We start from the raw sequence: 16,081 nt of genomic DNA, 5'->3' as shown, positions 1-16,081 counted from the left end.
TATACCAGCTGCACACAATACCAGAATTGCCCTACAACTTAAACCTGAGTTTTGCCTGGGATTTTTCACACACATTTTCCCCTCCATGTAAAATTTATCTTCTTTTCAATAATACTTAGCTAGGCTACCTTAACTGCATATTATGCACCTCCCTGGCAACACAAAAGTAATAATTTTCCCACTCCTATTTATTTATTTATTTTTGAGACTCTGTCTTGTCTTTGAGTCCTGGAAAACTAAAGATAATTTTCACTGTAAATTTGAGAAGGGATTTGCAACAAGCATATGCTGTAACAAATACGCCAAATAGTCCTTGTGCCTTATTTATAAAACCTAGATTTTGATAGAAACAGTGAAAATTGCTCTATATGCACATGACTGAAATAAATAATATCTTGGAAAATCAATTCAGAAGTCCAAATTCTAGTTAAATTTCAGTAGCCTTGGAGACTCCTGAGACCAGAATAGTGACCCCATCACCTCGGTCATTTGTATGGAATGTGCAAAGATCACAGTAAAGAATTTGGGCCCATTTGAGAGTGCTTCAGAAAAATATCTCAAAAAAAATTTCTTTATTAAAAGCAAGACTTTCAAAAGTCCCATTTTTACATTAAGAAAACATTAATATATTTCTGGAGATTTATGTACATGTGCCTATATTAACCTGTAAGTTTGTCAAGAAAATATTTAAAAATCAATGACAACACAGAAGTAAGCTAAGAAGACCACACCAAAAGTCAGTATGATATAAAACCCATTCCGGTAGGACACTGATTATGGCATGTCTCCTCTCAAAAGTGAAGTAACAATGTATACATACACAAAAGACAACCCTGGAAAGACTGCAACTCCTTTTCCTGCAGTTAAGAACCAAAGTTGTGATTCAGAAGCCTACAAAAACTTGAGTTTCTACTGATTAAAGTGAAGTTTGCAGTGAATTTAAAACTATAAAGCGAAAAACAGAACCTGTTTTGAAATTACCTCATATTTTTTGCCCACACAGACTTGAACATTCTTCCTTCACTGACAGTAATGTAAACCCTGAAACACATTACATGTACATGGAGCAAATGCTCTGCAGGACAAACTGCATTACTCAAGCTGGCCTTTAATGAAAGAACAATCAGGAGATCCAGCAAGTATGTTATAAGACCAGTGACAGCAGGTTGAAAACCCCATCCATTAAATTTTCACAGCAATGACCCTTTTGACTGAAGTCCTTCATTAATGTGGCATAATAGAAGATCACAAAACTGGATAAAAGATCATGTTTTTAGGAAAGAATTAAAATGAATATTTTAATTGACATAATACAGCAGTTTAGTTTCTAAAATGTTCGAGACAGCTGTAGTGTGCCAAATGAATGACCTAATTATTTTGTTTGAAGACAACAATAATGGCCCATAAAACTGAAAACACCAGTATTTTCCATAAAGCTAGGCTTCCAAAACCTGCAGCATGGAAGCATTAAGTTCAAAACTGAAGAGCAGGCCAACATACTGCTGTTAAAGGCAATTGGCTTCATCCTATTCAATTCAAGGAGGTCATGACTGGAAATTCAAAATGGAGCTTGGCAAAGATGCAAATAATGAGACTAAGCTTAGTGGGTCAGATTAAAGACCCACTTAGTGCAGTGTTTTCCCTCCATTACTAAGGTGGATGCCTAAGGACAGGGTGAGACACAATAACATTTTATACCACTACAGCTTTTAAGAATTAGAGGCCCAGCAACTTCCTGAGCAAGAGTGCTGGTTTTGTGTTTAATAAGTCTCAACAGATTTTTCTGTCAGAGGTTGACTGATGTGCTCTTTGAGCTACCTCACTGTAACACCCAAACCTTGCAGTGCCACGGAAGTCAGCCACATTGAAAGGCCAGGCAGAGACAATATAGCCAGTCTTCCCTCACTTTCCAGAAGTATGGTTTGTGGTGAGGTTGACCTGGGCTGGATGCCAGGTGTCCACTAAACTGCTCTATCAGTACTCAGCTAGACAGGGGAAAGAAAGTAGACCAAAAACAACTCATAAGTTGAGATAAAGCAGTTTACTAAAGCAAAAGTTTGTGTGCACACAAGTAAAGAGAAAAAAAAAACAAAACAAAAAACCAACAAAACCCAGGTTTATTGGTGGGGGAAAGGAATGTTGGGAGAAGTTGCTGGTGCTGTGCCAGAGCTGCTCAGCAGTAGCCAAAGCCCTGGAGTGTTACCAACTCCTTTCTAGGGACCAATGCAAAGCACAGCTCCAGCTCAGCCAGACCCAATGCAGCGGGAAAGGCACAAGCATTGTCTTGGGTTGGTTGATGTTTTAAGATACATACAATCTGTATCTACTGAAAATAAAGCCACAGTGACACATTTGCTTTGGAAGTACCTAAGTCACAAAAAGCCCAAAACTGCACACCAAAATGCTCATCCTTCTTATACATCTTTCCCTACTCAACTACTGCTCACCACTCTCTCAGACACACTACAACTGGGTTTGACAAATGCATATCGGGCCCATCATGGTTGTATTTGTGACATTCTTTCAGAATAACAAGGGTAAAATAACATTAATGTTAGGTTTATACACACCCCTTCCAAAACATCTTATGTTGGTTTGGGACTAATCTATACATACACACTTTTCAGTCCGTGTGCTCATGTCATTACAGTTAAAGTGTACATAAATATTTGCAGAAGAAAGACCTAAAATGAAAGATTTATAATAGTTTCAAAACACATAAATATTTTAAAACTTCTACATATACAGAATGTAATTTGTTTCAATATATTCCAAATTAAGTATAATTCATATCTGGAATCAGTAAGCATAAAATGCTGTCATTTATGGAAGGAGTTTAGATAAAAATTTATATTTTTCCCTTCAAATGAATCAAAATACAAGTATAACCGACTCCACTTGTCCTAAAAATGTTTGTATTAAAGTAATATTGAACTAACACTAATCCTTGTATCAAGATCATTACAATCTCATTCCTATGCTAATCACTTATTTTAACCTTCTCAAAAGTAACAACACATTTACAAGTTTACTTCCCTATGGAGAACAGAAATGCACAAAAATGTATTTTTCAGTGAGAAACTCACACTAAGCAAATTTAAATATCCCAAAAGTTTTCTGCACACAAATTTCTAGCCTTTTAGCCTCAGCTCCAACCTTTACGTATTTCCTTTAACAAGCAACTGCTGTTGGTTTGTACATAAATGTTCCCAAACATTTTTCAATGTCAGTCCTGAATTTCTAATACTTCAACACAACTACCATAACAGTGTTGTGAGTCTTATGCTATTTCTAATGCACCTATCCACCAGATTTCTTTCATTTTCCACATGAAACTTACCCTTTTTTTCCTCTCCTCTTGAGCACACATAATAGTTTAGCACCAGTTTAAACAAATTTCATCACTGTGCACATTGGCACAGTATGCATCAACTTCTCCCACAGGAGTGTGTAAATCCTGTCAGGCACAATACATGCCAGAGGCCAAATAATAGAAAATCCAGCAATTGGAAAGAGGATTTTAAGCATAGAGCTGTTTCAGATTCTAGCACAAAAATGCATCAAGTTTACAGAAAGGGGAGAAACCAACACTATGACATGGATACATCTGTGCTGAGGGCAGTTTTCAAGTTTCTTTACATGCAACATAGGAATACTGTTAAAGGCATAACAAATACTGCCTTCTTGCATGAATGCAAGATTTTTATTCCTCAAGCACAAAAGGAAACCAAACCACAACTCATCTTGGTTGAGTGCACATCCTAAACAAAAAGCTGTGATACAAAGGCACCTTTAACTCCTGCCGGGTTAAAAGACAGAGTGATGATCCCCCACCGATTCCAGAAGAAAAGCAGTGAAGTGCTTTCCTTGGAAGGCAAAAAGCTGTGGGTTCTGAAAGCAAAAAGCCATATTCTAGTTTGCCTCAGAAAAATCTGAATATGGTGCTGACATCCTGAAGAAGAGCAATGGGTTTTTTTAGAATTTCCTGTTCTCTGAACTACCCTACTACTTAGCTCGCCACTTAATTATTCCCTTTTACTCTGAATACCCTTTTAAGTTTCAAGCCATTGTCAGGACTGAGGATGCAACTGGAGTCTAGAAACCCAAAAGTTCACTGAATCTAATGTTTTTTTTCTGGGAACCTAGTTCTCTATCTGGGCATCTGACACCCAAGAGGTTTCAAAAATTGAAAAGTTTACCAGAAATGTATCCAGTAATTCTTAACATTAATTGAGAATGAAGGAGAGAGGAATTTGCAACCAAGGGTGATACAACCTTGTTGTAAAACCATTCTATATAAAAAAATGTTGAAATTACTTTTGTATAATCCTAAGAAATTACATTAACTGCAGAAAACCTGTGTGACCTCTACACTACTAACAGAGGTAGTATTACAACCATCTGTGTCCTTCTACGCAGGAACTTGTTTTTATCATGACTATATGGTCTTAAGGAATTCTTTCCCTAAATATACTTCAAATGAAAGCATGTGTTGGAATTCTTTGCTGTCCACTTCAAACCATCAGATTCATTCCCACAATGGCAAGTAAACATGACCTCCAGGAAGGGAGGGAAACAAAAAACAATGCTTTTAGCATACATATTTCTTTCAACACACAAAAAAACAGTTTCTCCCTTAACCTAATGGCAACATAATGTACTTTAGTAATATTATATTCTATGTATCTCCATAATATAATCTCTGAATGCCAAGACTCAGCAGAATTGAACAGCAACTGTACTCAAATACTTCAAAAGCTTAACTTCAGCAAAAGGATGCATTATTCTATCAGTGACAAGAATATAACACAGTTTCGTACTTGGCATTTTCATTCATGTTGTGTTTACTGGAGTTTATATTATATAAATATTTAAGACTGTACAATCTGAAAGACATTTTAAAGTGTTTAATTACAGGAGATGATAACTATGCATATTCTGACAATACAAACATTTCCCATGCTACAAATCCCTTTATCATTCCAGTGCCCACAAATAAAAATGAAAATTGTTCATTACAGAATGGACTAAGCCAAGGAAACCAGCAGATTCACATGTTACACACTGTTTTGCTGCTTGAGTGGTTAACACTCCAGTATGCAATCCTTTTTAATTCTCTGAATGTTTCTCAGTACAGTGGCTTACTCATTTTGTTATAAAATACTTCACAATAAATTTGCAGGAAACTGAACAAAGTAAGATAAGCTCAGTAAAAAGGCGACTGGAAATATTTAACTGGATGCAGGATTCAGACAAGTGTTACAAAAAAGAGAAAGGTTAGAGAAAAACCTATTAATTACAGTAGAGTAGCAAAACAGTAAGTACAATAAAGTTTTCCCTAAATTCAACCAATTCTCATTAAGAGTTCACAATTCAGTTGAGCTTCTCTGAAATTCCAGGTCTAAACTGTCATCTAGGGATAATAAAAACCTGATCTCAATTATAAAAACCAAATCTTGCCATAGGACACAAAGCAATTTCCCACATGCAGGGATTACTATCTGCACTTCACAAAAAGAAAAGAACATGCCCAAGCAGACCTATTTTTAGCTCTGTATTTAAATTAACATCTTGCCTTACTAAATGTAAAATGCTTGTTCCCCCCTGTGTGCAGTCATAGATGTGGAGAAATGCTGAAGATTTGCTTTCTTTCTTTAGTCAATGCACAGGATCTCTTTTCTAGGTATAAATTAGACTACACAAGTACTGCTGCTTTTAAAGGCAGAACAAAAAGCCACCTAAAGAAAGAAACCCCAAACATCAGTCCAGCAACTAACATATCAGTTACAGAACACGGACTGACTTGGCCACCTGAACCACCAATAACCTGTTAATACCCAGTACTCCAGAGACTGAGCAAGGAGACATTTTAGGGAGGTGTGTGCCCCTTTTCACCTACCCTCCACAAATCCTACAGCTCCCAGGCAATCCAAGCTTCCTTTAAGGCAGGATGGATCAGTTGGCACAAGCAGCCCTTCGTGGTGAAAGCTGCACTCCTCTCCAAGCCTCACAGAGAGCAGAACCCCACCCCTCGCTACAGCCCTGCTTTTCCCAAGGTTGGGATCTCACTGATCCCATACACAAAGCCACTTTGCAGGACAGGAAGGAGAGAGGAGCATGCCCCCTTCCAGCTCTTCCCTCCTCCGTGGTCAGGAAGAGTGGCTGTAAGGAGAGAGGTGTAAGACTACTACTGTGAGCATCAAAGTATCACTCTCTGGCAATACCTCATTTTGTTCCTGCACACTGGGCAGAACCAGGGTAGTGCACAGCTGAGGGATGAACCACGGCTTTCCCTGGCACACACACAGACTTCTACTCCACTTCCAAGTTACACACTGAAAACAAACAGCCAACAAACTGAAAGGGAGGGGAGAAAATAAAACCAAAACACCTCAGTTTTGTGTTCCTCCTGATTCTCTATTAAGAAGGGAAGCGTTCAGGAGTTTTTATCCACTGTAGATTTACCACAATTTTACTGCAGGTCCTGCTTCTTTTGTTAACACTAACTGTTGCAATGAGCTGAACAAGTCCACTATCAATCTGCTATCTGCTCCAGTGTGAGAGCACAACATCTTGACAAGTGTCTTTTAAGGTTCTCTTTTTTCTTTTTTTTTGTTCTGTCTTAATTCTATACACACTTGTAGTGTGTATAAGAAACAGACTATGTACCATTATGAGCTTGTTTCCAGTAAAGTCCCCAGTGTCTCACAAAGAGAAGGCTGGGTAGGTTTCACTTCATACTAATTGTGGACTTAAGTTTCCTCACCAAAATGAGGGAATGGCACATGGCATGGTCACGTGTAGAGCAGGCAGAGGCTAACAACTCCCCCATCTTCTCACAGCTCTTTTACAGCTGGGTCTCACAGGAGGGAGGCTGGCTGCCAACCATGGCCAGGAGACAGACATTGTGCTCAAGGTCTGCATTACTGCTGATTCAGGTCAGCCCCTCCTGAAGCTGCTGTACCATTTGCACTTACAGAGGTTTAGTTTGTGTTGTGGGACCATCTTTAGGTCTATGCACTCCATTCCTTTTAAGATGCAAAGAAAAAATATGTTTAATGAAAAGCAAAACTCAAAACATGAGCACTCCAAGAACGCATCTAGTGTATTTCAGCCTCATGTTGGTGTTCATTCCACAAGACCAGACTACACCTTGCACAAAATAAAACACTAAGGCCTGAAACACACACGTCCTGGGCCTCAGGTCATCAAACCCAAAGGGTTTTGTCTACAACCATCTCCATGCTGCTTGCTAATGTAGACAAAGACTACAAGAATTTAGAGCCTGAAGTTCTACCCCCTTCCCAAGGGCAGTAGAGTGAAAAATAAAGCAAAGTAGAATTGCCTCCAAGGCCTAACAAGCCCATTTCCTGTACATGAAATTCAAAAGTTTTATTTACATATTACAGCAGCAAGCACAGCAAAGGCAAAACCAAGCTTCTCAAACTTTCAGTTTTTCAATTCTGAATTGTTTAAAAACCACATCAAAGGATAGATAGATCAAAATGGAGTAATGTATAGGTCAGTCACATGGGGTCAAAGTAGTTTGTCTCTTGAAAATTCAGATATTAAATTTTGATTTAGACATAATTTGAAGGAGATTGATATTGCTTTTACTGAGATGATGGTCTAAGAATGAGAAGAAACAACATTTGGAGACAGTATGTTATAGTTAGGCTTTGTATACACAATGTAAATAAACAGAACTTGGTAAAACTCAAAGCCACAAAACTGATTAAGCACAAGCCTCAGGAACCAGCTGTGACCAGAAAACCACCAAGAAGCACAGCTGCAAACATGTGAAGTACTCGGTTCTGATGAGGAAAAGTACAACTCTCCTGGATACCCCTTTCTAAGGGCTGAACTGAAGGCAGAAAAAGAGTAGATTCTGAGCAACCCACATTAAAATATTTAGTGATACAGAGTTTTACACCTAAACTGGAGGACTCCTGTATATTTCTAAGTTTCCAGGTCGGGATCCTAACCTATTCCAGGACAAGACCTAAGCATGCAATCTTTCCCTCACCTTCCCCAAGAAATTCAGAAGCATGAGCTGGAAGCAACTTAGGGCACGCTCCATGCAGGTGATCTGGAGCCCCTGGTCACGCTGTCAGGTGCCCACGTCCTGAAGGAGATACAAAGCTGTAGCATGCCTACTCAGCTGTAGCAAGAAGTGCAGCTCTGGAAATTTAGGGAGGAGGTGGCTCAAATTGAGCAGCAGCACACAAGCAGAAGCCAAGCCAGAAACTGAACAAAGGGGACCCTTCCTCAGGGCAAGTATTCACACAATTTTCTAGTCTCCTGCCTCTACAGCAGCAAGGATCTACTGTTGTGTATTTTCTTATTCTGAAAACTAAATTAAATGTCTATAACATCTTTATTTAACATTGAGTCAGGCAGTCTTTAAAAAGAGAATTAGCAAGATAATCTTTTAATATGAAGAAAAAATCAATTCTTTCCTGATTTCTTATTTTCTGATGATCTTCCCAAAGCACCCAAGCGCATGACAGACAGCTCATGATCTAACTCAAAGAATTCAGTCCAGTTCCAACACCAAAGTACTAGCCCTGGAATACATGCACGCACACACACACCACCTTCAGCTAAGACTTAATAGCCTTTTAATCTTAATTGACAGTGACGGCACACCTGGGTTCTACAGCAATTTCTCTCCCTATAGGAAATTTATTCTGAATGTGTTCCTCCAAAATCCACTTTCTCACCTCTTTTCTCTATGAGCCTTTCTTACACCTTTGCAGCAAGGAACTCATGCCATTAAAACCTGCTAGCTCTCTCCTTCCCATTTTTTTAACCCTCCACTTTACATTGAGATCACTCGCAAACTGCTATTAATACTCCAGACAAAACATATTATGCATTTTACAAGGGGTTTACTACTACAACAAGGTGGTTCTTCTCATTTAGCTTTTCAAGATATCGGATTCTCCATACAATATATTATTTTCTCTTACATTCCCATAGGTCCTTGTACCATTAAGCAAACAAAACCAGAACAAGCAGAAGAGCATATTCTGTAGAAGTAGTTTTAACTAACAGAAATTCAGTAGTAAGTAATGAAGTAGGAGACAACAGCTTTCAACAGGATAAACACATATTTGGGTGGTGGGAACTCCTGATTTTCAGCACAGGCCTTCCTGACAGTTGTTATAACTTGTCCAAGTCCACATTTAACTTATGGTTTAATTTCCGTAAATGAAAAAATAAAAACCCCACACTCTAAGCTTTACTTGCCTTACAGACATGTTACAGAGCTAATTAATGTTTCTATAGAGCTCTGTTATGCAACAAGTACTAACAAAGCATGGTGTCTCCAGCCTTGGTGGTATCTCATTACTGCACTTGCACAGATTATAACCTATGATAACTACGACTAAAAGACAATCCTTGTTCTAAATGCTTTCACGTGCTTCTGACTTTCCAAGATGTTTACTGTTGTGGTTTAATTTTTCCCACCTTTGTCTTTACCAAAAGGTGGATGTTCTGAAAGCTTCAGAAAGGTTGGTTTTGATTGTTGGGCATCATATGCCCAGCATAAAGCAAATCTGAATACTTCTAATGCTGAGTGTTATCATTTCATCTTTTTAATTAGAATGATGCAGCTCTTAATAATTTAAGTCACTCTGAGTTTGAAAAAAGTTCTCAAAACTTTACAATGTAAAACTGAAATCTTCGGGACAGAGGTGGGAAAACCCTACATGCATAAATTGGATATGGTAGGCACTCTCATACAGTTCACAGGAAGACAGAAGCTCACCTTCTGAGGACTGTCAGGCTTCCAAGAGAACCCACAAATGTAAACACAACAGGCAGTTCAGCTTCGGACTAAAGTTTAAATAAAAGGAATTGCAAAGTTCCCTTGCCTCCTCCATACAGATGCTGCCCTCTGACCTGCACAGAAACTTTACAAACCCCCCCTGTTGCTGCTGCTGAGGGAAAAGTGATGTGGCTGTCACTGCTGCCAGCCAGCCTGCCACCTGCCTGGACAGCAGCCACCCAAGGGACAGCAGCCACCCAAGGGACAGCAGCCACAGCCTCACACGTGAGAAAGCGGGGCTGGCAAACACCACCCAGCCTGGCTAAGGGAAGGAAGGCAGCCTGGCTGCAAGACCAGACCTCCACCCTTCACCCCCTCTTTCTGAGGGTTCCAGGCAGGCTTATTCACACAGGTGCAGCAGAGCAGAAACACATGCTGCTCCTTCCAGCCTGGGATTACACCTGAGCTAATAAACCTCGCTGATCAGAGCTGGCTCTCAGCACTCTGGTTCTGGAAGCGGGATGCAGACGAATGGAAGTTGGCTCTGGAAAGAGCCAATATGGGTCTGGGGTTTATTAACTCAGGCTTTGCACCATGCAAAAGAATAAAGTCTGGCCCTAGAGACTAAATAGCTTATTAAAGTGATACTGAGCCTGAACTAATAAACCCTGACAGAATCAAATCGACTTTGCATCAAGTCAGCTCAGGTATGCCAGCATCTGTGGCACAGTTAATCCACTGCTGCAATAAGGCACTCAAAACCAACAGAGCCTGCTATCTGAATTTGAAAAACTCACTTACAATTTTACACATTTGTGAGGAAACAAAGTGGTTAACTGTTGTTCAGTTATAGTTTTTCTTTTCTTCTGAAACGAACATCAGGAGCTTCCAGAAAAGGTGATATCTGGCTTTTATGACTGTGAGCTGAATCAAGTCAATGCTATCTCATGGTTTGCCTAAGTTACAAAACAGACAACTTCAGTACATTCAGTGCTTCCCTTGGCCTGCCAAGAGAGGGATGAAACTGAGAAGATCCAAGCCAAGTGTATTATACCACTGCTAGGAGAAATTAGAGTAGCATCACAGCAGGGAATAAAAATATTTAATGCCAAGGAGAGCCTAATATGAGAGGCACAAAATTAGAAAATCCCCCCACCTTTCTCTTAACTTTGTCTCTGCTACTCCATTCCTCCAGTAACGGTATAAACTAGCCAAGTAATTAATGGATTTAAATTAAATTCTACACAGCTATCACATAAAAATCCAATTGTCTGACTTGGTCCTTAGTGAAGACTCTAAAAATTTTACGGAATCAAAAAGAAAAGCTAAGTGATAATCAGAGAAGTGAAAAAGACAAAGGACAAAAAGGACAAAAAGCAAAGAAAATGACCAAATTTACAAACAAAAAAGTTGCCTGGAAATGAAAGTTACTAGAAGACAGAGAAAAAGACATGAAGAAAAAAACCAAAACATTGTTTGGGTTTTGTTCAAAATAGTGAAAATAAAATTGGTTGACAATAGCACAGTTCAAATACACTTTTCACTTAATGTCCAGAAATTACTACAAGTTTTGGTTTTATTAGTCTTTAAGCTAAGGTAGGCTTTATTAAGTTCTCCAGTCAGCCCCAAAATACCACTGTAAGCTGAAGGAAAACATTCTAGCACTTGTAAGGTGTTAAACAAACGTGACTAACCCACCACAGCAGCATGTATTTGAAAATGATAATTTAGAAGAGTATCTTAAATACATTTCTAAATTAGTAGGGAAATGGTGAAGTTTTGTCCTTAACTACTGTCATAAAGTCTTTGCTTCTTAGCAAGAGGTCCATGCAGGTCAAAGGTACTTGACCTTAGTCAGGATTACAAAAGTGATTGCTCCCTATTGTGAAAAATCCCACACAGGGACAAAAGCCACTGGAAAAATAAAAAAATCTTGAAAGCATTGTTTACTCCAACTCTCTCAGGAACAGCAATCTGTCCTGCTGAACTGCAGCAATATTCCCAGATCTGCCCAATCTCACAAGAGTTTCCTGAAGACATACACCCTTCCAGTCTTTCCTGACCTTGTGACATCACTCCAGTTTAGCCACTTGCAATCATTCTGAGTCTTGCCTAAAGCAGCAGAAATTCCTCTGCTTTCCCATTAGAAAGAACAACTGGAGCATAGCAGGATTGGCTCAATCAGTGTCATTTTATGCACCTATTTTGTGTTTCTAGTTATCCCAGTAAAGGTACATCACTCTACCATTACCAAACCCACTTCTTTCACGTTGTTCAGTGCTTCAAAAATTCTATGTGGTGAGCACAGGATAATTCATGTGTTGTATTCGTAAAGGGACAGGGTGGGTAGATGGTGATTCCTTGCTTCCCACCTGTGCTCCTCTGGTATATCCCTTACCCTGTTAAGCCCCCCATCCTAAAGACTCCTAAAACACAAGAACTGATGGGGAGGGGATGCTCACACATCCAAAGCCTCCACAAAGCTCTCTCCAAAAATGTCATTATCTGTGCTACGAACAAATGCAAGAGACACCCGCTATTCACCTTTCAGCAAAGGTGAAGGTTAGGAAGGAGGGATTTAAGGACGGAAAGAGTGTTAGATCTGTCCTGTTAGATCCATTTAAGGATGGAAAGCGTGTTCTGTAGCTGTTCTGTAGCTCAGCCAGCACCTCTCTGCCCACCGACGATCCCAGCACCCACCACCTCGCCAGGTGCCAGCCTGGTCCCCTCGGGTCCCACCACACGTCCCTCCCCGCCCGCAGGGCTACTCACGTTTGATGCACCGCTGGGAGCCCGTGGCCTTGCTCCAGCCGTGGCAGCACTGCCCCCCGCACACATTGACCCTGCGGGAACAGCAAACAAGGACCAGTGTCCGGCGGGGCACCCCCGCTCCCCATCCCGGGCCGTGCCGCGGGGCGGGCGCTGGGCCGGGAAGACAAAAGGCGCGAAGAACGAAACCTCCCGATCGGACTCGACGCCTCCTGCGGGGCGCGGGGCGGCGCGGACTCCCGTGACGGGGGGAGCTCGGCCTCACGTACCGGAGGGCCCCGGGGCCGGGCAGGTAACGCCGCGGAGCCCCCGGAGCCCGGTTCAGCCCCCCGCCCTCTCCCCCCTCCCGCGGCGGGGATGCCGGTGCGGCCGGGAGCTGCGGTGCCGGAGCGGGGGCGGTGCGGGACGGGAGGGCGCCTTACCCCGGCAGCGGCGGCAGCTGGTGCTTCTGGCGGAGGGGCAGGGCGGCGCTGCTGTTGCCGTGGGGGCCCGGCGGCGCCTTGAGCCGCGGGCTGAAGCGGGCCGGCTTGGCGAAGGAGGAGGCGTGAGCGGCGGAGTTGGGGTGGAGCGGGCCGGCGGGGCCCAAGCGGAGCTGCACGGCGGCGCTGCCCGGCTTGCTCATCCGCCGGCTCCGCTCCGGGGGGCCGCCGCCGTAGCGCGTGTTCAGCTGCACATTGAACGTGCGCTGCTGCTGCTGCTGCTCCCCCCCGAGGAGGGTCGGGCGCTGCTGCCGGCTGCCAGAGGAGCTCCCCCGGCCGGGCTGCAGGACGTACGTGATCCTCCTTAGCCTGCCCTTTTCGGAAGCTGCGAGCCCTGGTGACAAAAGCGCACAGGCAGCGAGGAGGAGGAGGAGGAGGAAGCCCCGTCGGATCCGACCCATTTCCACAGCGCGAGCCCCTACAGCCGGCGAAGTTCGCGGAGCCGCGGTGCAAGGGGTTCCTTGGTTCCGCCGCGGGACGCGTGTGCGTGCGACCTGCGCCCGGGGCGCGGATCCCTCCTCCGCTCGCTGCCCCCCAACCTGCTCCGGGCGGGGCAGAGCAGGAAAAAAGCCTCAGGATCCTCCCGCCCGCCCCCCAAACTGTTAGCAAAGTTCAGCAAACACTTCGCCCCGCAGAGCAGGAAAACATCGTTGGAAGAAAGGAAGCGGCGGGTGCGAGCCGAGCTGCGAGCCGGAGCGGGAAGGGAGGAGGAGCAGCAGGGGAAGGGTGTTTGCTGCAGGGGGGTGGTCGCAATGGAGAGCAGATGTCTCGGTTGCCGGAGCTGCCAGGGGTCTGCCCGCGTGTGTAAGGCACGGCCGCGGAGCCGGCGGTCCCGCAGCCCCTCTTTAAGAGTTTCTCCGCGAGTGAGCGTGTGCGGGGGGCGGGCGGCGGTGCCCCTGCCCCGGTGCCGGCCCGCGCAGCCAATCTGGGCCCCTGACGTCAGGGGCGGCCCGGCCGGGCCAGGTGACCGCGGGCCCGGGCCGGGGGCGGCCGCGGGCCCGGAGCCTCGGGAGTACCTGCTGGAGCCTGCCGCTGCGCCTTGCCCTCTGCCCGAGCTGCTGGGGCAGCGTGCTCCGGCAGCAGCGGCACCTTTCTGCTGTATTTCAGTGCAGGTGAGGCTTTAAAGCCACAAAAGCGAAATATACCTGCTTCGGGGCTCGAGGGAAGCGCTTTACACGCCTTTAGGGTAAGCGCATCACGCCGTCTCAGCCCGATGAGAGCCGGAGGTTGCTCTTTGCAGGATTAGGAGGGACTGTATTGTTCCTTGTTTTTCTTTATGTTCGCAAAGCAGTTATGTATTAGTAAAGAATGAGATACAAACCACAATTGTATGCTTGTAATTAATGTATAAGCAAAACTGCCCACGTTTTTCTCCAGTGTGTCTTAACTAACCTCACCCTTTAGCACTGTAAACAAAAAAACAAAGTTCACAAAATAACCCGAAGGTACATCTTTTAAAATACTCAGAAGCTGATGTGTCCGAGTTCTTTCCAAGAAACTTTGTGGAGAATCAGTTTGCAAATCCAATAGATTGGAATTCAGGTCCTCCTCCCAGGGTTCTCCTCTGCTCTTTTCCAAAGCTTTAAGGACACTGACCCCGGCTCCAAACTGACGAGATTTTGCTCTTAAATGCTCTTGGCACAGCTACAGAGCCAGCAAGGGGAGCAGGAGGGTTTTAGGTTGACTCAATTCTAGGCAAAAGCCAGTGTTCAGAGCACAACACTCCCTTCCTCTTTAGTTCTCATCTATTTAAAACTGCACAAAAATAAATAGATGTTTTAAATAGATGAGAGTTTGGAGCTTGCTATAGTCACAGTGTAAGGGATCCACATCCATGTTAAAGGCTTCTGCTCCTGTACCTCCAATGGTCTGGATTGAAACCCAGTGTTTGAAAAGAAAAATGCCACAAGTACAAGTACTGTGGGTATTAGAAATCCACAGTGGATTAAAGGAGAATGAAACTGTGGTGCTTCAAAGAAAAACTGAGATAAAGCCTAAAAGTTTCCAAGGCCCAGGTTGAAGTTAGCTGGGAAGGTAACTGAGACCTCTGCCTCTTCTCATAGCAAACATATACATCTATTGTCTTTTTAACTGGGAAGACATTCCCAGCAAGTGAACTGTTCAGCCTTCCAAAAGCTAATTACTGTAAATCCCAACTATGCTAACTGTTTTTACAGTATTTAGGGAAGCGAAAAACACCTTGAAACCAGTGTGGGGAGGTGAGGACTGAGTAAGTTGTGAGAAACTGACGTGGTACTCAGGATTGTTGCTCTGCACAAGGCCGTTGTCCTTCAGAAGTTTTCCAGAATGAGATCACAACTCTGTGTGTGGCTGGGTTTGTTGAACAGAGGGCAAAAACTGCATCATTCCACAGCAGAAGCCAGTTGCTTTTAAGAAATGTGAGGTTTAAGTCATGTCACGCAGGGGGCAAATGTGGTGTATTACTGGCTACTGTACAGCAAATGGTAAGGAACCTCAAGGGAAATATAGCCACAAAGGTGGATGCCTTGCATAGAATCACTGAGGTATAAAACTATTCTTGAAAAAAGCATTTAGTATTATCTGAAATTAATTGCTAGAGATCAAGCAGTCCTCACAAATTTACATGGCAGGTCTGATTTTCAGTGTACTCTCTTTTTTTTTTTTTTCCCCTCTAGCAAGGAAATCCACACTTTTCCATTTGTCTGCTATCTGGTGTTGCTTCTTCCCTCCCTCCCCCTCCTTCTTCTCCACAAGGTCCTGGATGTTAGGGACCAGGTTTGGCTGCAGTAACACATCAAGTTGGCCATGTAAGTTTTAACAGCTAAAAGAGGACTTCAGTGAAGACTGAAGACTGCGGACTAAACCTCAGCTCAAAATTTCTTCACATGTAGAAGTTTCTGCTTCCAAAGGACAAGAAGTTAATCCAGCACAGATTGGCATCAGCCTGGCCTTTTAAAATCAAGCCAGGTGACTACTAAGGTCCTTAGATTCTTCTTAGTAAATGGTGTCACTGCTTGTGGGAAACCTGCTCTGGCTGCCTCCCCAGCTCCTGTGGAAAAGACACGGACTTGAGTAA

The 16,081-nt window shown here is 43.2% G+C and overlaps 1 protein-coding gene across 6 annotated transcripts in view; it reads right to left on the bottom strand.

Annotated features, from left to right (window-relative positions):
- Window positions 1–14,192, bottom strand: part of LTBP1 (latent transforming growth factor beta binding protein 1) — a 185,501-nt gene extending 171,309 nt beyond the window's left edge. For 3 of the 6 annotated variants that reach the window (XM_064414814.1, XM_064414815.1, XM_064414817.1), the window contains exons 1-2: window positions 12,967–14,189; window positions 12,548–12,618 (exon numbers count right to left, since the gene is read on the bottom strand). In XM_064414814.1, the coding sequence (XP_064270884.1) occupies window positions 12,548–12,618; window positions 12,967–13,424 (529 nt within the window). In that variant the 5' untranslated portion in view covers window positions 13,425–14,189. Of the gene's footprint in view, window positions 1–12,547; window positions 12,619–12,966 lie in introns of all 6 variants that reach the window. The other 3 variants (XM_064414813.1, XM_064414816.1, XM_064414812.1) reach the window with 2 other exon arrangements.
- Window positions 14,193–16,081: the final 1,889 nt, after the last annotated feature.

Source organism: Passer domesticus, chromosome 3 (assembly GCF_036417665.1).
Source record: "Passer domesticus isolate bPasDom1 chromosome 3, bPasDom1.hap1, whole genome shotgun sequence".
Classification (NCBI taxonomy): Eukaryota; Metazoa; Chordata; class Aves; order Passeriformes; family Passeridae; genus Passer; species Passer domesticus.
The sequence above is the reverse complement of the archived record's forward strand: the minus strand, read 5'-3'. Positions and strand labels throughout refer to the sequence as shown.